This window comes from Anser anser (genome assembly GCF_964211835.1).
Source record: "Anser anser genome assembly, chromosome: 3".
Classification (NCBI taxonomy): Eukaryota; Metazoa; Chordata; class Aves; order Anseriformes; family Anatidae; genus Anser; species Anser anser.
The window spans coordinates 58,666,227-58,693,414 of NC_139722.1; the positions used below are offsets into that span (position 1 = coordinate 58,666,227).

Below are 27,188 nucleotides of genomic sequence, written 5' to 3' on the forward strand. Positions count from 1 at the left end.
TTCAGGTGACCAAGAGCTGTGCTGTGTATGTCCAAAGGAAGGACTGTGCCACTACCCCGCATATGAAAAAACACAAAAACAAAACCCACTACGACTGTACCAACTTGTCTGGACGTGCATGGTGGCCAGCATGAAGCACTGCTTCACACACTGCCGAACAGCAGCTCCTTTCTATACACAACAAAGGCAAGTGGAGAACACTGCCACGGCCTGTAGGTGTAACCCATATATTGTCAGCTTGATCACCATGAGCGTATCTTGTTTTCTCTAGGACACGCAAGTCATCTAGTCCAAGGGAAGCGGAAAGCTGAAGAATAAATCGTTAGTCAAGACATTTCTACCTGCTGTCAACACACTTCCAAGTCAGAGTGAAGTTCAAAGAAAGCATTGAAAGTCATGAGACTGCAACCTCAATTTTTAAGCGTAAGAAAAGCACTCGGTTTGCTCACATCTCCGTTCAGAAGCAGTAGCCTTTTCAACTCCATTTTAAAAAATAACAGCACAGACAAAAACATATTATCATGAGGATAACAACATAAGAATAAAACTGAGATTTTCACATACATTGTGAACTGCAACCTCAAGTTGAAAAAAAGAAATCAGAGAAAAAAAGACTTAACAGTTAATGCATATTAGTTAACAAAATAGAGCAGATAATCAATATAATAAACGAATCTCGATTTCCTCAGGAAATGAGTAAGCTAGTCTATAGACAGCTTTACAAAAAACACATGTGGCATTGACACTTTGTAGTAGCCTTCCTTGTGTCCACAAACAAGTACAATTCCATATAGCATTTGGGAGCTACCACAAAACATGGAGCAAAAATCAAACAAAATACTCGAACATTTAAATGAAACACCCTGCTGTGTTACAGAAGTTCTAAGATGCTTGGCAATTTCAAATAAAGCTTATATTCAGTTATGTTGTAAACCATTTATTTGGAGAAAAAATGAAAATATTTCTAAAAGAATTAAAAATATTTTACTGTTATTTATTCATTCAAATTAAGTAATTTAAGTTGGGATGATCACTCTCAACACTACAAACCCTCATTAGGCACGGTTCCTTCTTTATGAGCCTTGAACCACCATCGCAAAGTCTAAGCCTTTCAGATCATATTGGTTAGGAACATATTGTGTACTTAAGTCCTGCTTTCTTGGATGATAACAGGAATGTATAAGGTTGATTGTTGAGAGATTTACCCCACCATCTCTCCTAATCATTTTTATTAGGCTCTTAGATTTCCAATATAAGTCACTTCTAGGCAATTTTGAATTCAAAAAATGTACTTTCACTTGAACACTAACACCGTTCAATTAAGTTTGTCTGTTTAGTTCGCAAGCCTACTAGAGGAAATTTCCCCTTTCATTTATTAGTAAAGAATCCAGAAGAAAAAAAAAGTCAGTTCTTACTATGATCAATTCAGATATCAACTGGGACGGCAAACTCAAAATGTTTGACAGTACAAGATATGCCACCATTTCTAGAAGTTAAATGGGCAAGAAAAAGGACCTGAACAACTAATATGAAATGTTACCAGTGAGGTCCTGGACACAAAATAGTTTTCCAAAAAGGATCACACAAAGATAAGGCACGAGCTGAAGATTCAAACTTCATTATCAACACAAGAGTGTTCTCCCTCCTCTTGGAGGGAGATGGGAAGGACACACACTCTGCCATGAGCACCATGCATGGACCTGGGGAGCAGCAGACAGAAACACATTTATTTTCCTCATACCACTCCTTAAATCTTCTCTAAGACCTGCCTGCTTGCAGTCCCCTATCAGTCTCAATGTCAACTTCTCGAGCAAACCAGCACATCCAAATTCAACTCAGCGTCTCAGCAGGAAGAAATGTTTCTTTCTGCACGTAGCTAAGCCTCCCTCTTCTTCAGGAAAGATGGATACGTTTCTCACTATTTTCTATATATAATTCTGCAAACATACTATCTTCCAGCACTTAACGCTGTAGGATTATCATGTTCCAATTTCAGTTATAAATTATTAAATAGACAAATATTTAAAACTCTTTAGGAAAGAAAAAAAAAAAAAAAACTTCTATCCAAACTATTCTGAGTAAACTTTTTGTAATCTCTTCAAAATTATCCTCAAATAACTCCCCCACCAAGATGATTAAAGGTCACTAGTACATTGCAAAGCATATTTTTATGAGATAAATTCCATTATAATTGCAACAACTATTCCAGCCACAATTTAGACATAGGATCCAATTATCCATTTCATTTTCATTTACACCTCATGGGCTAGATCATTTATCATGTTTCATGATAATGATCAGAAGGCACATGGAAAGTGATTTCTGGAGGTAACAAATTACCTACCATATTAGCATACCTTACAAGATCCTGTCAACAAGTGCTATGCATAAATATGAGGTAATTAAATTTACAATGTGCAAGAGTGTGTGATACGTTGCTTGCTTTTCTAGCAGCTGCCAAAAAGTCCGGGTTACTAAACTCAACATACCAGTTTAGTTGCTTAAGTACAGTAATTTAGCTCTTCATAACACATCAGAAATCATTACGCCACTAGAACACCAACAGGTAGACAGCATGCAGTGGGCTCAAGATCTGGAGATGAATCTCTCATCATCTGGTATTATTGCTTCTTGCCACCGAACCATCCATCATGTTTCCGAGACAGCTTGGAATGATAGCGCCGGACCCTCACATTACTGCTCCTTGAACTCTGTCTCATCCATCTTTTGCATCATTCCCCATTTGCAGCTAAGTATCATCTCCCTGCTGCAAAACCGAGTGTGAACCTGTAATGCCTTTAACCTGCAGTGCCACTCTAATAGTAATTGATTTCTTTTTATTGCAGAGACGGTGTTCAGTAAGACCACGTATGGCTGCTGAAGCTGGGAGATGGTCAGACCAGTACCATGCTGCAGGCCTCTTTTGTCTTTCAGGAATATGACCCATTTCCAAGGAAATATTGCTATACTTCCATAGAAAGCTATTTTATACTGCATATAAATTTATCAATATATAAAATTGGTATATGAATATATATGCAGTTTGTGTTCCTGCAGTTCAGCTACAATTTAATAGCAAGATTCACTCAATGCAACTGAAAATTAATGTCAGGGGTGGCTTCACTTCGTATTTTTGTTAAGTGATTCAGTATTAGAACACTATCAGATTTTTAAATACAAACCAAAGCACGCAGGTGCACCTGCATTCAAAAAGGAACTCAGATTAACTCTACATTGATCATGGCAAGACTTCACTAGCATGATGACTTGTGTACTATAAACCACCCAAGACTAAGCGTTTTAATTCAGCTTCATCTGAATGCTGTTATAAAAGTTTAATAAATCAAGATGATCAAAATGCCCCCAGTGGCAGGTTGGGATTCAGTTTCCAATTCAAATTCCCTTTAATATATGGCTTCTCTGACATCCTGCATTTTCTGCCATCTACGTTGAATTCCAAATGCACTCCTTTTCATCATTACCATGCATCTACTCATCGGCACACTTTTTAACAGCCCTGCACTATACACAGAGATGTCAAATCTAGAGGGGTTTTTCCCTCCCCCAGACTGGAAAAAGATGGCAGGTAAGGGAACTTTGTCTACCCTTAAGTAAATATTTTCTTAACCTCCCCACTAACATCAATGGCATTTAAACTGAGACAGACCACCCTGAGCTGCAGCAATCAAATGGAAGTGTTGTTTTAAATAAATGGGCAGACAGAGCAGCTACTGGAAGGTGAATTAACCAAGTAAAATACAGCAATGATGTGGTGGGGCAGTCTGGAGATATCTCTAATTAAGATGAGAAAAATCACATTACCTGCAGATGATCTTTTCTGCTTGAATAAAGTGCAGTTGTGAAGAAACAAAGAAACCCCTTTATTTCCTCCCTGAAGTTACACCTACCTACAGCTGTTTCCTCATCTCTTTCTTTCCTTTGCACTGCTCCCCATAATCTAAAGATAAATAGGGTTTCCACTATGCAGAGTGATTACATTTTAATTTTTCAGATATTTTGTTCCCTGATTGGATTCACCTATGTACCTTCCCAATAAGGAGGGGTATGAGATTATGACAGGTATAGGATGATACGTACATAGTGAGACCACACTCAGGCATCATTAGCATCACCTCTCTGGTTTCACTGGCAGCACAATTTTCTTCTGAGTAAGGCCTCATCAAATCCTGCTTTTGCTGGATTATGCAGAGATTGTGGTGCACAGCTGATGCTGCCCATAAGAAGGCTGTTAATACCTGATCTGCTGTATGGGCAGAAAATCCCAGGTGAACGTTACCTGTAGCCGACACTAAGCCTGCTGGCACAGAGCTCACTTTTCTGCTTCTGTGAACCGCCCAGCCAAGCTCACCCCAGTTCAGTACTTCACATTATAAGCCTTCAGCGTTTTTGACTAAGTATTATGGGCCCCTAAAGCTGCATTTATTTGACTGCCAAATGATGATGATGTTTCTGCAAGACCCAACAAGAGTAAGTAACAGCTCGGTGCCTGCTGAGCAGGAGATGGAGCATTTCCTGCCCCTTCCACGCTCCATCCTCTCATGCCGACCCCAGTGCTCAGGCACCTCCAAGACTCGCAGGGCAGAGCGGTATCCCAGCCAGGCGGAGAGGGAGCAGCTTTACACCCATTTTGCATGTTGAAACAGCCTGTGCAGGACTACAAACCTAACTTTCAAAGTGTGTTTTCTGGGTTGATCGTAGCGCAGTTGCCTGACACGCTGCACTGCTGCAGGAATGCCTCCCTGCACTGGCAGAAGAAACAAGGGCCAGAAGACAGGAACAGATGGAAGTGTTTTCTTGGAGCAGTGGCAGCACTCTTTAATGTAAATCTATGGTATCTGAGAATTTTTTTTTCATGAAATGCCTGATGAGCTGTTTAAACATGTGTAAGATGTATTCTTGCATTGGTTCTCCTGCTTAACAGACTGGAATCTAAACTTAAACAGACGAGAATTCACCAACTACGTCATACTTCTATGAAATCAGCATGAAATATTTTTAAAAACCAGACATGGAATTCAGTTCTGTTCAGAGCTTATGTAAAAGCAGAATCAAAAATACCACAGTCAAGATTCAGCTGCCCCGTGCCACACTGGCGATTCCCTTTAAAATTCCCCTATTTTTACAAGTTATTCATAGTTCATGGGCACAAATTGAAACACAAAGAATTATGTGTAAACATTATTATTTTTTTTAATTACAATTATTATTTTTTTTCCCCCACTGTGAAGGTGGTTGCATGCAGGAACAGGTTGTCCAGAGAGGCTGTGGCGTCTCTGTCCTCCAAGACATTCAAAAATCGTCTGGACATAGCCCTGGGCAGCCTGCTCTGGAAGGGGGTGCTGGACTACGTGACCTCCAGAGATGCCTTCCCACCTCAGTTATTCTCTGATATATAACAAAGCCATCAACAGTGCTGAAAGTACCTGCTGCCTGATTTTGTGAGCTGCAGAATGAAGTGGATGGGAACCAAAGGCCAGGAAGTGGGGATAATCCCGGGACTCTCTTTGAAAGCACATTCCTGTCTGAGCATTTATGTACATGGTCAAAGACAACCTTTGGAAACCAATTAAGCACACTCCATGTTCATTCCCGGGGACAGCTAAGTCAAGTCTCCTTTACGGAAGAAGGATGTGACTTAATTGCACACATAAATTTCACACCTAATAATTATAAAAGGTGTGGGAAAAAACTATTTGTAGTTCCAAAAGAGATCAGCTTCAAATTTACACAAGCAATGTTCAAAAAATAAATAACAATAACCATTGCTGGTAAACATCAGTCCAGCTTATCACCAGTATCCATGGCCCTCCTTATCCTCTTTTTTCCTTTGTCCTGCTGGTTTCTGTTCAGAGATCTGTGGGAGGAGAGTTCTCACCACAGTTTCCACTGCGAAGTGAGTCAAGGAGAGAGAAGATAAAAGGACTTCTTGCACACAGTTTGCTACCCATGTGCTCTCCATATCGGTTTGATGAAGGCTTGCATGAAACAGAAAAAGAACTGCTGGCTGCTTGGGCTCACAAAGTAAAGTGCCACACAGCACTGGCATCCACCACAGAGGCTGGGGAAAAGTATACACCAGGCAATGAAAACCATAAATAGACACCGTCACTTGGGAGAAAAAAGAAGAAAAAAGAAAAAAAAAGTTATGCAAATTTCATTTCCTGATCTCAAGTTTCCTAGGTACCTTTTCTTCTTTTTTTTTTTTGTGATTTAAGAACTTGTTTATGAGAAAAGGGGGATATGTAGGAGCTTGGGGTATTTTTTGTTACACTTTTGTGTTTCTGGATCTTCCATTCCTGCTAGAAAGAGTAGTCAAACAGGAGAAACTAACTGAAAGCACATGGAAACAATAAATCAAATGGTTTACAGAACGTACATGGTGAACAAAGGAATTTTTTTTAAAAAAAATCATTTAATTAATCTGTTAGCTCCTGCATGGTTATTTTTAATAGGTGATTTTCAAGTTAACCATGATTCTTATATGAAAGTATTTATTAGTTACGCTAGACCCTACAGAGGTTATAAATCTATGCCTTGGCACAAGAGGTTATACACTATCCACTCCTATCTGTGAGCGATAACAGGATTGAGTTTGCTTAGAAGATGATACAATAAAAATAATGACAAAAAAATACAGCTAGTATCATCTTAATCACTTTGCATGGTCACTGTTATTTGATTCCGCTGTTCAGTTTGTATTTTATTAGTATCTGGTAAGCTCTTTCAACAAGCTCTGTAGTCTCACATGCATAGCAAGCAGCCTGCTTTCAAGAAAAAAAAAAAAAAACAGGTTAAGAGAAGCAGTCTTCTCTTCCTGCCCCTCTGCTCTACTTGTGCGTTTTCTCCATAAATGAGAAACTAATGTCCAAGCTGAGAGTGTACCACCCCTTAGTGAAGTGAAAGATGCCTGAACCACAGACCCTTGTAAGGTAAAATCCTACACCAGGGAGGCATGCCTCTACATCTGCTCCTCTGACATTCTGCACCAAGCAGCAGCTACTGCGTCCAACCGTGGGCTACAGGGCTTTGGCTCTGATCTGGATCATTCACCTTAAAGTTCAGAAAATACAGCAAAAAGACCCGTATCAGCTCCAAAGAGGCTATCTTTTGCCTAATGAGACTATTAACCTAGACTATGTCAAGTAGTATAAAACTCTTCTCGCAAGATAAAAGCAAAAAATGTGCTTTACCTTACATGTTTCAGATCTTCCTGGAGAACAAATCACAGAACTACAACATGGCAACAGTTCACATTAAAAGGATTTCAAGAGGATTATAAAGAGATAGAGGCACCCTCCACCCAAACTAAGCCAACACTGCAATGAAGCAATCGGACAGGCAGTGTCCAGCACAGCAAACTGCACAAACTAATCTTTGTCGAGAATGCAAGGTTTTATTTTTTCTGATAGTACCACACAACCTTAGAAAATCCCATACACGTGAAAAGACTTCAAAAAAGAAGCACCTCATTCCTCTCTTGAAAAAAATGTAAGCCCTGATGCAATGAAATTGACTGCTGCAACGTATTTTAGCATTTCAAATAAAGCCCTGTGCAGCCAGGATTGCTCAACACCAGACAGTGAACTTGAGCCTGTTCCAAATACAGTGCATGTCTGCTAGTTCCTGGGAATCTACATCTCTACGGCTTTGTTGTGGTTTAACCCGGCCGGCAGCTAAACACCACACAGCCGTTCGCTCACCCTCCCCCCTCCCTCTCTGGGATGGGGGAGAGAAACGGGAAAGTGAAGCCGGTGAGTTGAGATAAAGACAGTTTATTAAGACAGGAAAATAATAATAACAATAATAATAGTAATAATAATAATAATAGTATGACTAATAATGTGTACGAAACAAGTGATGCACAGTGCAATTGCTCACCACCCGCTGACCAGCCTATCCCCGAGCAGCTGGCCCCCCACCCCGGCCAGCCACCCCTATATATTGTTTAGCATGACGTCAGATGGTATGGAATACCCCTTTGGCCAGTTTGGGTCAGCTGTCCTGGGTCTGTCCCCTCCCAGCTCCTGCTGCACCCCCAGCCTGCTCGCTGGCAGGACAGAGCAAGAAGCCGAAAAGTCCTTGGCCTGGTGTAAACACTGCTCTGCAACAATTAAAACATCAGCATGTTATCAGCGCTCTTCTCATCCTAATCCAAAACATAGCACCCTACCAGCTACTAGGAGGAAAATTAACTCTGTCCTAACTGAAACCAGGACAGGCTTGTTTTTAAAATCCAGTTAAAAACTAATTTCTCTTGCTTCTTCACAGAAAAGCAACTGCCCTGCAACATTCTAAACAAAACGGGCAATGCACATATCAATTACATAAACCAGAGACAAATGTTGCCATAGGGAAGGAGATGAGCAAAGTTTCATGCACAGAAGACTTGTCTGATGACAAAGTGAGGCTGTTACTCTTTCCGATACAGTAGATGTGTGAAAAGCCTGTAACTCCTTTCTGGCTCAATCTATTAATTATGCACAACTAGACTTACTGAGGTATTTTCCTATGTACTTGCTTCATTCTTCTTGTGTAAAGGAGGCAGTATTTGACTTCATGGTGAACACCCCTGTCCACCTGCTGTAAGAAACAGGATTGAGAATAGGAAATTTCCAGAGTTAAACCTGCTTAAAGAGGGTAAAATCTTAATAAGATAAAGAAATCAAAACCAGAGGATGTCACAAAGACATTGTTAATTAGATCTTGCAGTCTGGAGGATGCTTACAGCCTAACTACACACCCAAAATATACCTTGCATTTTATTAGTGAGGTTAGAAAAACTTCACAAAATCATTGCATTAGTTCTCCTACTGCTTGTGAGGTCATTTAGACATTATCATCTGCTTTTCCTACAAGCATACAACCATGAGAGAATTACACTTGATCTAACAGGAAAACTTGGGATATAAAGCAGCTTTGAAAGTGCTGAGCGTCCGAGAAAGTAACAAGATTAATATTTGTACTTCAGAAATGCACCTTATGAACCAGGCAGAGCAGCCACATGGCTCTTCCAGATCACAGCTTAAAAGTTTGCATACTCCTACCGAAGCCTGGCAGCAGTCCAAAGGGGCACTAAGCCAAGATAACGACGCGAAGCCCACACATTCCAACAACTTGGACTGTGGAATCTCCCTCCCTCTTTTCCCCTCTGCTCTGAAATTCAGCAAATTCAGAAAAACATACACCCAAAGACCACGCTCAAGGCACTTCAAAGGTTCAGTCCGGAGCCCTGCTACATATCACCATGGTCTCGTTGACATTGTATTTCTGAACACATTGCTAATAACCTGATTTGTCTAGCATTTACAGAACTAATGGCGGGTGACAGAACCAGAGGGGGAAAAAAAAATCTACTATTCAGAAAGAGAACTTAATACTGGAAGACAGAGATATGTGTCATTTTCCAAAACTGGTCCAAAAAGAGTTAAGCTGTTTGCAGGCAGGCAGTATACAAACATTCAGACTACATGATGCATTTTCCTCAATCTGCCACCTAGTGCTCTCCATATCATTAGACAGGAAATTTAAGTTCACTAACATACTGCACAAATAAACCAGGTAGCAAAATTGAGAACACAAACACACAAAATGACCAGAAATTGCTTTTTTTTTTTTTTCAGAAAAAAAAACACAACACAGCAGCAACAACAACAAAACATAAGCAAAACTGAAATTTGGAAAGTGAATTGAAATTCACAACAATTTTCTCAAATGGAAAGACATCAGTTTTCTTGTTAGGATAAAAACCAATACTCTCAAGAGACATATTTGCCGGGGCAAACTCCATCTTCAAAGTGTTCTGGCATCATCAGCGGATCAGTCAAATTGCTGGTTTTCCTATATAAAATCCCTAAAGGGACTTCAGACAAGAAAGGCAGAAGTATCAGTGCCAGAATTATTTCCACAAGAACTGCTCCTGATGGCAAACTAATCCCAGTAAGGGAAATGAAGATCATGACCACAAATCCCCACCAAAACTTGAACCAAACGACTTAGAGGACAGAGCACTTGCCAAGTCAAAGCAAATAAAAGAAACAAAACAACCTCTTTCATATTAACAAACTCATTTACACAGATCACTTTACCATAGCTTGTGACTTCTTGAAGAACAGTCAGGAGATAGTAGAGGAAACCATGTGGAGGAAAAATGCCTTTCTTTTGTTTTCTGTAGCTAATTTGGATTTACTAGGGACATGAAGACAATTCCATATTGGAACTATAAACCAATATATAGGCCTCCCCTGCTTTGACCCCACCACGGAACTGCTGTTTGGATTGGATGAAGAAATGAATGGGGGGGGGGGGGGGGGGGATTACATTCATCTAGTGAAAAACTTTTTTTTTCTTTTTTTTTTAAATTTACGATTCTAATAAAACTTTGAAACATATCAGTAGAACCAAACGTATGGTGAAGCTATTCAAGGATTACTAACAAACATTACAGTTAATACGTATATTCTGAGGTTTTTTTCCTTTGTTTTTTCTCTGTCTTTAATACTAGTCTATGTGTTCTTCAAACTAATCTGCGTAAGATCCACTACACCAAATGAAATGCATTGCATTTACTGCTGATTTTGCAGTATTTAATAGAATATAAAACGTTTTGCATAATAAGCCTGCTAACAACATGTAGCTACTTCAAAAGAAAACAAACCAGGGAAAACACACAAACACTTTACAGAAAGTGTAATTCATTACCATATGATTTGAGATGGTGTGTGAGGCAGGCTGTTGGCTGTTTTTTGGATTATTCTTTTTGGCAATCTGAGCAAAAAACTGCTGTTTTATGGGGGGAGGTTAGGAGAGAAGACAGTACTCATTTGGATCTTTCAGGTACACTGCAGCCAAAGAAATGGATGGTTTCATTCACATGGTCTTCCAGGATTACCTGACAAACCAAATTGGGATTATTCTAGGAAGTTTGCTAGCAAACCACATAAGAACACAGCTCACCTCATCCTGACAGTCACTTTTAACACACAAGGTCAACCAAGAACTGCATTACAATTCCTGACAAAAACTAGCTTGTTTCTTTTCTTGATGCAGAAGACCACTTTCCTGAAGAATATTGCCAACTTCAGACCAGCGTGTCAGTAGTTTGTAGCTCTGAACAAAGATATAATGCAATAACTGGTAACAGGGCTAAGGTTTTTACTCATTAAAGAGATCAAACTACTTGATACTCCGACTCAGAAAGTCTCCACACTTGTATATACCAAGTATATACATTAGCCAGGGCACAGGCGATGTCCTTGAGCCGTTGATTTCCACAGTTCTACAGTAAGCAGTAAAAAGAGTACGAAGACTTGAGAAGCACAATATATTTGCTCTCAAAAGCAAATAAAAAGAAAAAATCTCAGTGTCTTCTTGTTCACTCTTTCTTACACATCACACCTGTCGCTACTCCCAATCGTGAAGACTTTAAGCAATTACCTGCCCAGAAATTGCCGATTTACTGGTCATCCAAGGAAAATATAAGTAGATGATTAATCTGATGGACCTATTCAAGAAGACAAGCCAACTAACTGTACTGACAGTGCCAAGCTTTCTCTAAAATGAAGGGGAAAGCTCCTTCCACACATCCAGGAATGACAGCAATGCCATAGAAACTACCTAAAAAATCAATACAAGGCAGTCACTGAGCTGGAAGCTGAAGATCAGCTCTAAGCAAAGGTGAGACATTAAATTATTGACTGGAACTACTCTTGGTAAAATGATATAATTGAATTACAAATCCTATGCTAGTCTGATTTTTCTTCAAAAAATTAATCAGAGTAATCGAGTTATCTTTTTCAGGGTCTTTAAATGTATGTCATCCCTCCCAGGTAACTCCATTTGTAAGGAAGTTTTAGAACTCAGTTGAAAGTAATTCTTCTGTTAACGCTCAAAATTAAATAATGATGTTTCAATATGATGTATGTTATATAACTGGAAATTTTCATTACCAAGACTGGCTTGTACATGGCTCATCAGGAAAGTATCAGATGCCTCTACATCTATATTACTGCACCACATGTCTGTACAGACACGGAACACGTAAAGATTTCAGCCATGTACCTAACCACCCAGAGAGTTCCCGAGCAGCAGCTGCTGTTTCTCACCTCTCGCTTTCTAGTAACCAGTGTCATCAATGAAGTTTGGCTTCTGCAGACCAAAGACCTTATCGTTACGTAAAATGATCTGGAAGCAATACTAAAGCCATGACAAAGTAAATTGTGTTTCATAGTATATTTTTTTCCTCCTCTGGCTGTGAGAACACACAGATCAATACTCTTCAGCATGAGAATTCTACAGTGAAATTTTCATTTGTTACAAACAGCAACAAAAAGGCCCCAAGCATGCCCTGTCACTTCCAGTTTAGAAGGAAATGCACTAATAAACTCTTACCCCTGGGTCATCTTTGACAATGGGCAATACTATGCCAGCTCTTATTAAAGGCAATTCGTATCAGTGGCCCAAAAATTTCCTTTAAAATTATCATCTTTTGTATCCATGTAGCAGGATGTCAGCTTTAAAGTGCCACTGAGATATAGGACCTGTCATTATGGTTAATTTTCAGTACAGTTTTAACACCAGGGTAGCTGATCCCTAAGGCTATGCTTTTTTGGCTAACAAGATTTATTTGGTGGTTATCTAGACAAACAAGAAAATATATTACTGTATATTGCTTTTCAAATACAACAACAAGCAATAAATCCTACTATAAAATAAAAATCCTTGTTCTTTACCATGATGTCAAATAAATGAAACTGGTTTTAGAAGATTAATATTTTTTGTTTCCTTTTTATTTATTTTTAATGAGATATATATATGTGTGTGTGTGTATACACACACACATATATATAAAGAGTTAACATTTTTGGGCCTCCAATCCAGAAAACACACAAAAAGTAAAAGTAAACTTAAAATATCAGACCTATATAGCTGTTGCGTATAAAGCTATGAACTTATGTTTTAAACCATAAAGACAGTATTCTCCACAAAATGACCCAAGCCTTTCAAGCAGGACGATATGCTGCATTTAAAATCAGAGTACTGTGAAACTTGATGTTGGTATCTCATTTTTTTTTGACACATAAATAGTGATTTAAACACTATTTTATTGCTCTATTACAACATGGAAAAAAAAAAAAAGAAAACTTCATTTATTGTGTAAACAGATCCATTTGTCCTGCTTTCCTAACAACAAAATAGAAAGTCTCCTTTCATGCTGTAACAGGACTAATTTCATTGCATTAGGATGAAGATTGTCTTGTACTTGTGCTAGAAAAAAGGGTACATCTACAGAACAACAAAAAAGCTGTTAACATATTGTCTAAATCCATGTGTGTTCAGCAAAGCCCATTTTTATTGATGTTATAAAGAAGGCAAAAAATCTAGTTGACCTCAATCAACTGGTCTCCCAGGAAAACGACCTCTGCCAGCAAATGCCAGATATCAAATATCTTAGTGCATTTACTAGGCTACCTTTATTTCTACAAGCTGAAGATGGACTGGCTTTCCCTGACCTGGTTCCAGACCCATAGCTGATCCCAGATGACTACTGCCCAAACCACCCGTGGCTGAACCAAGGAGTCAAGCGAGAGCCCTTCATGGGCGCAGCCCCATACCTACCTAGCCAAAACAGCCCCCACACTAGGCAGCACCATCGCAAATAGAATTTGTATACCCATATAACATTCTCCACATTTTAAAACATTAAGCTTCATCATAAACATAAGAGTTAAGTGAAATGGACAATTTTACAGGTGATACAATTAGTCAAGGAGAGGCTTAATGGCTTATCCCAGGCCAAATAGCAAGCAAATTTTAGAATCAAAAACTGAATTCCTATTTTCGACCATATCTTTCACTGGTCAGATGACATGCTTCCAGAACACAAACAGAATAAATAAATACGACATCAACCTGACATTGCCCCGCTTAATTATGGTTGCAATCCAGCAGCCTTCTGAATGAACCAAAACAAGAAAGCAAGTATTTCAAATGGAAAAAGCAAGCATTTCTTTTTCTTCCTCCTACTTAACAGGTTGGAAATCCCTAGAACATCTCTGTAATGCTTTTAGTCCTTGGGCAGGTGAAAGTTTAAAACTCTTTTTAGATACCTGTCTCCCAGGTAACAGAACAATGTATGATTTTGCAACAGATTTTAAAAGGAAATGTTAACTACCTACAGTGGATTCTCCCATCTCTGTAAAATATTTATGAAACATTAGGCAGTTTTCACCTTACGTTCAACAAGTACATCTACAGAAAGAGCACGTTACGTGCATTGCAAATTCAGGTATTTTACGCAGACACATTCTATGGAAAATACTTGTAAGAAGCTTTGCAAACCAGATTTGTTTTATGACCATTTTGGAAGCCTCATAGGGCTACATTTGCATAATCAGATCAAGGTATCTGTAGGCTAAATAAAAGGTATAAATGGAAAGCACTGCTATTAAGAGCATTTAAATGGATAAAATGATCAAAACTTTACCTCGAACAATAAGTTGAGCAAAATTTGACACTCCAGAACCTCTCTCTGATTGAGTTACACAGCGGTATAAATCCTGGTCGGTTTTTGTCACCTCTTGCAACTTAAAGGTAGCAGCAAATCTTCTGTGATTGATATTTTTAGTCAGAGCAACTGGAATATCTTCCCCATTTCTTCTCTGAAAAAAAAGAGAAACCAAGGCAGAGATATCTTGTAAGAATACAAAAGACATTTATCATGGTCATCATACAAATAGTACATAAAAAAACACCACTACACAAACTCATTCACCCCATGCTGCATTTTCCATGGTAGAAGAGCTCAGTGTTGAGGTCCCACCAAGAGACAAAAAGTACTCAAAAGTATTTCAGAACCAAGTTTGGGGATAAAAAGCGCTGCCAGGCTTTTGTACTGACACAAAAGACTGACTGTGCCGTACTCAACTGCCATTGCTTCACAGATGGAACTACCATAGGAGAGCCCAGGAGCAGCAGCTGCATTCCCAAGAAAATTCATTCAACCTCAAATAAAATTGTAATAGATACACCGGATGTATTGTAATAATAATAATAATTTCAACAAACCTGGCATTGAGGGATTTCACAGGTTTTCAATAGCTCTTTTTAATCAACCAGGCAACATTTCCTTTTTAATGCTTTTATTTGTCCAAATTCAATACATTCTAAAATTATAACTTCGTTACACTACACACCACCTACTTACCTGAAACTAGTTGAAATAAAAAGGGGAGGGAAGGAATCTCTTATGGAAGGAAAAATGTATATCTAAATTAAAAGAAGCTCTGAAAAAATATATTAATCACAAAAATTAATCTGCCTGTAGCTGTGGGGAAGGCGGACAGGTCAGTAATGTAGAAACAGTTTTTGTTCTTGGGGTCTTTGTTCTCACCTGCATTCACAGGAAATACTCAATTCTTATTTTAATTGAAAAACAGACTCTACACTAAAGGTTAGCATTTAAAACAGAAAAAAAAAAAGAAAACAACAAAAAAGGAACAGTAACGCGTACCAAGTGTATAAATGTCCCTTCTCTCTTCCATGGATCAACTGCATGTGTTCCCATACCAGGACACAGTTTCTGAACACTCAGCTTTGCTCAGTCACCAGAAAGACATTATATTTTCCTTTGTAGCTGCATATGCAGCCCGATACGTGGCAAAACGTGACATCTGTGGACATTTTTAAGCTCTAATCAACCCCTGGAATGAGAATCTTTATTGAGGTCTTAAACTCAGAGCTTTCTGTCTAACACAAGAAGCAGGGCTTCTGAGCCACAGAGTTTAATAACCTGAAAGCCCGTGGCAAAACACAAAAGGGAGAAAGACGAATTGAGTTAATGCTGCACATGTATATTAACTGGCCTCTGTCACAGTCAGGAGTTCTTCATAACATTAAAACACTTCATTTCACATCTACCACTTGTGATCCTAGCATGGGTTAGTCACTCTCTACGGTTTCACTGCAGATCAGCCAGGGGTTGAGCTCTGCTTAAAACTGGCTAACAAGTATTAGATTCAACTAGTAATATGTTTTAAAAAGATGAATGTTCAGCTCTGCAACCCTCTTGCAGCAGTCATAAAGGACGCTTCCCTCGCTTCACTGCAGGCCTTGTGTGAAAATGTTCATTTACGTGAACCTTCTGGTCACAGACTTTTTGCTGGGAAGACCGTGCTGTCTACCTTTGTTAGCAGCAGGTTTACTGCTGTGACTCTTCCTCAGCGCATGGGATTGGGAAAGCCCCCCCAGCTTCCCCACCACCCTCCAACACTGTTAGGCCAGAGAGGAGGCTGGGCCCAGGCCGTGCTGAGCCAGCAGGGCAGGACCACGTCCAGCAAAACGTACACACTGATCTTCACAAGGACACGGAGAACGAGACGCTTCAAAAAGGTGCTTACAAAGCTCCTGCCTTAAGCAAAGTCCCCGTCCTGCAACCTTCCACACCCTCTTATTACGTGGATGCTACACGAGGGGTGCTCACAAGGCACGAGCGGTGAAGGACCCACCCTGCGGCAGCACCGGCTCTGCGAGCACCTGCCTCCTACTGAGAGGAATTAAGGAAGTTTGCCGATGCTCGCAAAGGACTCCTGTGAATGCAAGGCCTTACTGAACTTACAGGATCAATGAAATTGTTAAATCTCAGTATCAGGCAAATGAGGGGTGATATTAAAGGCTTTTACTTCAGTGCTGCTTAAACTACAGCAAATTCATTTCGCAGGAGACGCGCCTCCCCCTCCACCGAGCTGGCTTCTCCCAACAGTGAAAGCTACATCGGAAAGCAAGGTTTTCTAGCTGCCTTTTCTCCCTCAGTTTCGATCAGAGGCTTAAACAAACTATGACTCGAACTCTCTGGAATGATAACTTAATACGAAACTTGGATCGGGTGCCTTGAGGTAACTAAAATACACAAACCCGATGGCATTTTTTTCCTCCCCTGCTTGGCTGTGCCCCCCCAAGCACATGCTCCCCTCCCCGCAGCACAGAGGCAGCCAGCAAGGGGAAGCCAGGCTGCCCCGGTGAGCACAGCTTTGCCATGCCATTATTAAAATGACCAAGCAGAAGGTAATGAACAGAAGGCATATTGTTAAACATGATATGATAGTAGACCCGACAGTAGCCCATGTAACGTAATAATTCTTGTTCGCTTGTAACGGAAAAAAATAAACATCAGGGACAGTTTTCTAAAATTAAGGACTCCCTGCAAGAAGTCCAGTGCTTTAAATTTCAATGCCAAGCTCTCAGCCTGCAGCAGAGCAGCCCGTCACAAACCTCACTGTGCACAATTATTCACCCTCCAAAGCTCCAAACTTGCTTACTTAAGCTGGCCTGCACACTTCGTGCTAGAGAAACAAGTGAGCTGGGCTCCTATTTAAAATTAAATAATTATGCACTTTTAGAGCAATTAATCAAAATTAAATTTAACAAGCTTTACAGTTCCGCTCCAACAACAAAACCTAGGATTTCCTCTTCTGTTTGCATCAGTGATTTCCAACTACTTTATCTTACAAGACTTAGAATATATACTCAAATTTCTCCATATTAGGATTTGTTTCTTGGGAATCTGGCTGCACAATTACATCTTCAAAGTGTGTTTTCATGTACAGCTTACCCATTAAAGTATTTTTCAGTCATTAAAATCATGAAAAGTTCAAACAGTAGAGACTTTTCACTTAAAAACAAATGTTAAAGAAAATAAATACCCTTCATTTATTTCTGTATGTCCCTTACATTGGTGAGCCATTAACCAGTCAGAGTTCAGATGCACTGCCACGATCTCTTAATTAAATTCTTCTTTTTAATGTCAGTGCAGTACTACTGATTTTAAAGGAGAGGAAAGAAAGGCAGTAGCATTCTCCGCTTATTAGAGGGCTCCTGGTACATACTGTTTCAATTTATGTCCTGCTCACACTGCACAGAGCTTGAAAACGCTGCTCAATTAGGTTTTAAAAATTCAATTTAAAATTAATGTGGAGTTATACTAATAGGTAATGGCTGTACCCTGTGCGATCCTTGGTTCCTCCAGCCCCTTGCTGTCTGATTTGATAACCCTGAATTGCTCATTTAGGAGAGGTCACCACCAGGCAGCTCTTCTCCTTTGCTGAAAATAACTGTGGGCCTCACCAAGAACTACAGTCTATAAACACTCCATTAAAAGAAATATAAGCATGTGAAAAAGCCTCCTTAATTCTGGAATTTCAACTATTTAAATATATGACTTTAAATAAGACTATAACTTCAAGGTTATTTTTAACGTGATAGGAGCATGATTTTATTAAAATTATTTACTTTTTTTATTTTCTGGCAACAAAATGAGAGCACCTTTCACTCCATGAAAGAAAACAAGTATTTAATTAATATGACATGAAATTTTAGTGGGTCTTCCAGAACAGGAATGGGACCAGAAACATCCCAACTCTAACATCTTTTTTAATTGGTAGCATTAATATACATTTCTAGTTTTCCAATAAATATTTAAAACTTACTTGCCTCTGTTTCTCAAGTTGAATTGTTTTTGTTGTTGTTGTTGTTTTTAAGCACCAGTAAGATACCATATGTTTCCATGCTGATGTTCCCTCTGAATTCTCCTGAACTTTTTTCTTTTTTTCCTCCTAACAGTGATTTTTATCAGGCAGGACAGCTCAACCTTACACATCTCTGTCCCTTTCTTAGTGTAAACACCTTAAAATAAGTCCGCTCCACTGTTAACAATCACAGTCAGCCCTGTTTGCCTTCTCAGGCTCTCAGCTGGACTCTGGTATGCCTCCAGAGATCAGAAGATGTCAACACCTCAGCTGCAGTGACACGCATCGCTCTGGCAGCAGCACCCACCGCAGCACTCTCACTTGCCCTCTCCCTGTCTGCACTTCTATCTTCATACAGAAAAATGAAAATCTGGAAAGATCCGGGAAAAAAAATCCTTCCTGAAAAACACACTCCTTTCTCCCTATCATCATTATCAAGTGGACGGGTCCATGATCTAATTCACTGCATAGCTGCAGAGAGTGGGCAGGATCTGTGCAGGGGGCAAGATCAGAGTTTAACCAACTCTGTCCCCAAATGTGAAATCAAATCTTCACCAGAGAGAAGAATTCTCCCTGAACCTGGGGAATTACACTCTCACGTCTAGAGGAAAAGAGAATTTGTAAATCACATGCTCCAAGTTTTTTTTTTGCTTTTACTCATAGCGTAAAGACAGAAATTTCATCTTTTTGCAAGAGGGAAAATGGTTGAATGAATGAATGAATATAACCTGCTTTAACTCGCTGTTCTCCTCAAATACATGGCAAAACAGACTAAGATTTTTTTTCCTCATAAATATACTAAAAATTTTGAGTAATGTGCAGAGCCCAATTCTATCATGCACACTGTACTGCAGCACAGAAGAGTACAAGATTATTTTAAATGTTTCAGTTAACATGCACTTCTGTTACTCAGACTTGTCCACTTAGAGGTAAGCTCAGTTTTTCCCAGGCTGCACTGAACCTCCTATCGAAGAAAGCAATGGTTCTCATGAAATAATCTAATTGAGAGCCATCTGGTACCTTCAGAGGTGGCAATCCTAGCTTATTTTATTATAATAAAATCTACCAGAGGCAGAATAGCAAAATCCATAATACAGTGTCCCTGGCCATCCTAATACAAATAAAAAAGACACTTGCTTTCCCTGGACATTTTAAAGCCTCTTATTTTGAATCTAACACGTCACAAAAATCTAGATTAAAAAAAGTTTTCAGAAAACTAAAATTCTTGATTAAATAGTTCACAAAAGCATAAATTCTAGACACAATGATTAAAGACCTATATCACCTTGAGCAGGGCATTCTGACCTACTGCATTCATGCTTCAGGTCTAAAAAAAATCTGATTAGTTAGAAGATGATGAAAGAATGAATTTGCAACAGGGAGAAAAAAAAAAACACTACCAAAGCCAACACAAGACAGTTCCTCAAACAATTCTCAACAGTTGATTTTATCCTTTTCCAAATGAACCTTAGTACACCATCTGATTTTATCCTTCTGTAATTCATTAAATCTCATTGCTATTTGAGCAAACTATGGCTTGGGGTGTAAAGCTACCTATCGCATATTGCACCTCTGAGGAGACAACCTGAATGCATGCATTAAAAGACAAGGCTCACAGGCCCCAAAAGGAATTTACTGTCAATAAATTCCCTCCAAGAAATGCCCTCCAGCCCGACCATGGGAGGATGCAGCAGCACAGCTCCCAAGCGCCCAGTGCTCCAGCCTTGACGAGAGCTGTGGCATCCCTAGGGAGGATCTACAGGGACGGCAGCCCCAAAGGCTGCAGTGTAAACTACGTGACTTGTAGCTATGCAGGCTGGAGGAATTAGTTAACTGGGGCAGAATTAAATTAAAACCAGGAGGATTACAGGATTTGGTGTTGTTGAAGGCTAAGATGACCAGGGATCTGGGGAAAACTGCCATATTTATTCAAGAGGCTAATAAACTGAGGGGGGAGAGTGGGAGAACAGTTTGTCCAGGGTTGATACAGGTAGCATCAAAGGTGGATACAGAGTGAAGAGACAGATAAGAATACCTTTGTGAAACAAACAAGTTAGGAGGAAAATATCAAATATGAAGTTATGAATACTGTATTTTTCATTTGTGAATACTGTTTATAACCATGTCAGAGTCAGCAACTGCAATCCAGAGCAAGCTACCAGTCAAGCCACTCAAAAGCACCTTGATTTATCACTCCAAGGCAGCTTTTCATACTTCTTTGAAAAATGTTTGGAAAGCCCAAATGCCTATCAGAGAACATAAATACACCGAGGCAAACTTGCAGGTAAAATAGACAAGCCCCATTAAAAAGATGAGACCTGTCCTCTGTGTTTCGCTATTCCACTGATTACTTTCAAAATAACCTTTCTATAAGTGAAAGCAACAACAATGCGAAAAATGAGGAAAGTGAAGTTTCTGTGCAAGCCTGATGTGCAAGAGAAAAGAAACTTGTATGCTATATGTCCACTGTTAGTAATCAAGATACAGGTAAGCCATGAGTGGCATTTTATTGAGAAAAACAAATTCAGTATCAATAACCAGTAATATTTACTGTCACAAATTAGCATGTGTTTTAGGCAGACAACACTGATGATTCGAAGCCAGCCCAGAGGCCGTGGCAGCCTCTCAGCAGCTCCTCAGAGGGCCACCACTCCTCCTGCAGCCTCTGCAGGATGCCCTGGCTTCAACTCCTCTGCAGGGCAAGCAGGCCTGACTCACTAAGTTCAGTTCAACAGCACGAAGCATCAAACTTGACAGCTAAGAACAAAAATGAGATCAAAAGTTTCCATTGCAGTTCCGTGGCTGAAACCCTTAGGGGAGTAAGGAGGCATCTGGAAACACCTTTTCTTAACTTCCCTTAGACTCTGTGAAAGCAAAAAGCAAAACGGCAAAGCTTCTTAAACACTCAGAACTTACTCAGCTCCCCTTAACTGTCAGGGGTTGTAAAATCTGTGAGAATCAACAAAAAACATCCTTCAAATGTCATGAAAACAGGGAACGGGAAGGTGCACTTCAACAGCAACTGTTTTATCAGCCTAACAAAACAGCATCTTAACCTGTTAACTAACTGTCAAAAAGCAAAGGATCTCAATATGTAAAGTTGTCTATGAAAATTTCCAAGTGAAAACACACAAACTTAGATGATACAAAGTTAAATTGGATGGGATCTTCCTATTACATATAATTTTTTTTATTTATTTTTTTTCCTTTGAGAGCAAGAGTATGCAAGCCTCCAAACGCTCATCAGCGGCTAAGGAGTTTATGTTAAAGGCCCAAGGCCCATTCTCAAAAGCCCAGTGCTGGATAACGATCCATTCCTTCCACTTCTGGATACAGTGAGAAGAAAGGAATCGTGCGGCACAACTTCCTTCCTAGGAGGGAAATACCATCCTTTCATAAAAGGAATAGTCAATGATGAGCCCCTTCAGCCCTCTGCTTGAGGCACGAGTTGCATATACACTTTCCAGTTTAAGATCCTGCAATGCTGTATTGCTCCTACACAACGATCAGCCCAAATGCATCATCAGAGGACACCCTCTGCAGGTGCTCAGCCCGAATCCTCTTTAAAGAGTACACACATGCAGTATCTAGCGGGTTAGTACCTAACCACCGAAAACCAGATGAATGATGCACGTCAAATCATGCGCTATGGCAACCAACACCGCAACCCAATATCCCGTTAAGCACGGCATTAGGGGCCATGGCAGCTTCCTCGAGAACAGGAGCATGGTAGGGACAGTTGTTCGGGCACGAACAAACGAGCCGTGCAGACGGTCTTTCATCATCCGGTAACAGTTGGCATTGCTGGGAGGTCAGCCCGACTCCATTGTTGTTACAGCAATTTGCATTTTATTTTCCATAATGCTTTCTAATTTCACTTTTTCAATTATTACTTTCAGGCAATTGCTTTAATTATCTGTTATTCCGCAAGGAACGACATTTTCCTCTGGCGGAGAGAGGGGCTGGATCAGACCGCATTAATGCTGATGAGCCTCTCCGCGGGCAGAAGCGGCGCTGGCTGACTTGCCAGCCCTGGCAGCCCAAGTGGGGCGGCCGCTAGCCAGCGCCCACAGCCACTGCTGACAGATTGGCCCACTCGCCACGGCTCCGATGACAAGCTGCACAGGATTACCAGGCACGTATTAAACATTTAAATACGTGCGCTCCCCCCTTTGAATTTCAGATTCACCAGAGCAAATGGCATCACCGAAGACCATGGCAAAATACATCCGGCTGCAAAGCCAGAACAAGCCGCTTTCCCTAATCCAATGCTGTGTTAATGCAGAGCTCAGCAATGATGGATGGACTCATTAGTGCTGCAGTTATCGCCATCTGAACCAGGTGCCAAGACATATGGTTTAACAGATGTTCAAGCAAAAAGCTCTATTCTCTGCGCTGTGCGAGTGTCCAGTTAAACTGGACATCGATAAGACACTGAAAATCGTATTGGGCTTATGGGAGTCACAATTGTTCCCAGCGCAGGAAGCAGTTAAACACAGCCTGATTATGCAAAAAACCCTATTGCTCTGATACCCCAATCAGATCCACAGAACAAATGCTGGACAATACATACACTGCTTTCTGGAGTCTTTGTGTACCAAAATGCCATTTATTCCATTCAGGCAATCCTGTTTCTACACTGTCTCAGTAAAGAAATGAAGCTTAAAACCATGGAAGCTTTCTTCACACACTAGAGAGATTAAAACAGGCAAGAAGCCGCCCCAGCCCAATCTCCGCATTTTAATGTTTAGATTGTTCTCTGTGTGCTGCTCTTTCAAATATTTAATACTTAACGCGTATCCATCCTGAAAACAGCATTAACGTGCAGAACTGACTCTTATTTGCAAGGGTATTTATTGACCTAGCCCTGTTGGAATGCATGGCATCTCTCTCTCTCTCTTTCTCTCTCTCTCTGTCACTCAAAACCAGGATAAAAAGGGGGCTGTATTTATACTAATTGAGCAAATTAATGTGAATAAAAAGCAGCAAAGTACATCAAACGTTAATAAAAGAATTACTATTCTTGAAGTGTCTTAAAAAAAAAACAAAATTCATAGGCTTTTTTAAAAAAAGAAAACCAGCAGAAGTGGGCAACAACTGATCAGCCTGTTATGATGTCATATACCTATTCTATAGCATCCTTAAGATTACATATGCACATACGCTTATGTTCACCTCCTAAGGAAAGGATTTTCAATAAACATTACTGCTAACTCCTGAAACCTATAAAGCAAAGCACACCACAGCATAGCAGGTAGAAATGCCAGGTTACCATCACGGGTGTGGGGAAACATCACACAACCCAAACGCCTCAGCGCGTACAGTGGCAGCAACCTAAAGTTATTAGTGTGTGACATACTACAGTGGAAATTTTAAGAGGAAAAAATATTGGGAAAGAAGCCTGCAGCACTACATTCAGACGGTGATGGTAGGTGAAAAGATAATACACACCAAGACTGAATGCGTTTCAAAAAGAAAATCAATGCTCACTTTAAACAAAACCTAAGGACTTTGAAATTCTTTCAGAATTTGCCAATAATTGTAGGCCATGAAGAAAATGCTTCAGCTCACAACTGTAATAGATTGGATACTATATCATGTTGAAAAAGTGGGGGAAAAAAATTAAGTGCTGCGGTGCTATCCTGCTCCCACACCTAGTATTCACAGCCACAAAATGTATGTTTCAGATCATCTTGTTCAACCAGTTAAATCTCTTTATCTGTGCAAATATTTGTTTTATATTAATGCAGTTGCAACTTTTAACAACTTCTGGTATCTTTACTGCTTATCTTTCAATGCCAGAGCTCTGACTGTCCCAGACCTTGGTCCGGTGGGGCTGCAAAATGCAGGGCTGGGAGGGGAAGGGGTATGAAAGGGGACACAGGAGACAAGCTACAATCTAAAAACAAATATACAAGCAAAATCTACCTTAATGAAAGTCAGAAGAAGTTCAATTCAATGTTAATTTGCTTTTGTCTGAAATTTTTACAGATACGCATTTGTAGAAAATGGAGCTGATGAAGACTTGTTACAGCAATAAACACTCAAAAACAGTGTATTGAAATGCTGTGCCTATTTTCATCTGTTTTTATTTTCAGCCACACAAAGGTATGTGCACTTAATTTATATATACACACAGAAACAAACATAACAGTGGAAATGTGCACGCACACAGATCATCTGTGTATTACCAGGGTTTTATCCCCACTAACTGGAAAATTGTAGTCAGGTCACTACAATGTGACACCCTACTGAGATCCACTCTTAACTTCAGCTTTGGTTGTTACAACACTTTACTCTTCCCTGCTTCTGACCAAATATCACCATCTTTTCCCATCTGCTGGCACTTTTTATATAGTTAGGTAATTCAGACGTGAATCAAGCTAAAAGGAAACAAAACAAAACACAACAGACACACACCCCGCCCTAAAACAACAACAAAGATTAAAATAAAATAACCCCCCCATCCCTAATAGCAACAACAACAAAAATCCTTTTCAGCCAGATCAGTTTCCTGAACTGACCTACTGGAAAGCTGCAAAAGCTCCAGTGTCAGCGCACAGAAGGGACGGGGAGGGAGAAGCTGAGGTTGCCGCAGCTCTGATTATGCCCAGCTGAAGCAGCTGGGGGACCGCACCCAGAGACAGCACAACTCTGAAAACAAGACAGGGTGGCTGCTTCCCCCTGCTGCTGAATTTACCTCAGGCCCTCTCTGCAGAGGGCTGGGAGAGCCAGAGAGCAGTGGTAGATTCTGTAATGAAATCTGTACCTGCACAACTCTGTTACTTCAATGCAAGCAAACAGGATCTTAGATCATTTCAGATATAAGAAGTCCTAGTGTCCCAGACTGGACCTTCGATCTTTACTTATCAAAAACTGTTAATAGCAACTTGTATGCTACTTTTTCTTCTTCTCTCTTCCCTCCTCCTGCTCCCTGCCCCCAAGGAAATATCTTTTCTCTTTCAATAGGGACATGACCAAAAGCTATTTTCTCTAACACAGTGTACTTGAAAAGTGTCTTTTTTTCCATTGGTCTTTATTTTTTCTTTTTTCCTCATTGGCCTTTGTTGTTATGAGAAAAATACATTCCTAGAATGTTTCAGCTCAGGGCTCTCAAAAACAATTACTTAGGCTTTTGATTTGATCTGCTGGCTCCTCCTTGCTGGGTATCCAGGCTTTATGAATCTGTGGTTCAGTCAAAGGCTAAAGTGAACCTCTTCCAAGTCACACTTCAGAGTCTCATGAAGCCTCATATATATCCACCCTATGTTTTAAGGAAAAGGAGTCAATTCACTATTAGCTGAGCATAACAGCAGGAACTTGCTGTGTTATCTGTTCAGAGGTAGGAAAGTGGAAGGTTTGCACTTATACCTGGGAAGTAGGATGGAGGGTTGGAACAATGAAGGAGGAAAAAAAAAAAATATGGTTCACCTTTAAACTGGTGAAAATAGGGCATTATTTAAGAGAAAACAAGCAGGTGAATACAAGTTCCAGCATATGATTTGAGTAGCAACGTATCTTTAAGAATATCAAAGTGCTTCATAAGCACAAGCGGAGTTATTCCAACGTCAAAGATATCTTTTGCACAGTCAGGAAGTACCACATCTGTGATCCACACACAAAAAAACACCCACAAAGTACATGAAGGGACAAAACATATGTTTTCTGAGTTGTCTGGCTGCTAACTGGGCTTCTCAAGGGCCTGAAAGTAAGCACGGATAATCTGTCAGAGTTATCTGACTCACAGGACCAAGTGATAGGGAAGATTTCCAGCTGGCTGGCTGTCAGCCCTTTCTGACCAATTATCTACTGAAGGTGGTGCTTTACATTTTTTCTTGTATGCTCTTCTTGTTATAGTCCTGTCTTTGGTATAGCATGCCAGCTTAATTTCAGTTTGTGTCCCTTATGTGCTCTCTTTGGCAAGTCTCTGAAATCAAACTCCTCTTCCTCAATGAAAGCATTTTATACATGCTCAATTTAAACAAGTTACTACTCAAAGACAGAGTACAAATCCTTCCTACTGATAAGATACCTTTTTGATAAATGCAGTGCAGCTACTGTTTGATGCTTGTCCCTTTTTTTTAATGTTGCAGACATATGTCTGGCAATACATTTTGCATGTCAGATTTTCCTAATCAAATACTCCTATTAAAAATATTTTTTTTTTTTTTTTTTTTTTACATTTGAAGCTTATGACATGTCTATATGCAACTGTTACTGAAGATTTGTCAGCCTCACTCTCTAATAAGAGAAAACCAAACACACTGAAGGACTGATTATAATTCATTTCAGAAGTATATTTGAAAAAAAAATTAAAATAATTCTGATTATAGCCCATTTCAAAGAATGTTTGCCAAAAACTATGTACTTTAAAGTTCTGAAAACGTACAGAAATGTATGACAACTGCATTACATGTATGTTTTACTAGACACCAAATGCCAATTGTATGTACTTAACAGTAATAAATTTTGATACAAACAGAGGAACTTATTTACAAGTAGCAGGACCAAAATGCCTTAAAGAACAACCTTCCTCTATTGGCCACTAAAATTTTGTCAATAATTTTTAATTCAAGGCTTTTAAACATTATAGAACTGATTACAAGTTTCTCCATTACAACTTTCTCCAACATAAAATTTATTTAAATT

General features: G+C 39.7%; 1 protein-coding gene across 6 annotated transcripts in view; it reads right to left on the minus strand.

The window, feature by feature from the left end:
* PTPRK (protein tyrosine phosphatase receptor type K) overlaps positions 1–27,188 on the minus strand; it is a 422,368-nt gene that overhangs the window by 202,766 nt on the left and 192,414 nt on the right. For all 6 annotated transcript variants that reach the window (XM_083828076.1, XM_083828073.1, XM_083828074.1 and 3 more), the window contains exon 6: positions 14,504–14,678. In XM_083828076.1, coding sequence (XP_083684202.1) covers positions 14,504–14,678 — 175 coding nt within the window. The remainder of the gene's footprint in view (positions 1–14,503; positions 14,679–27,188) is intronic.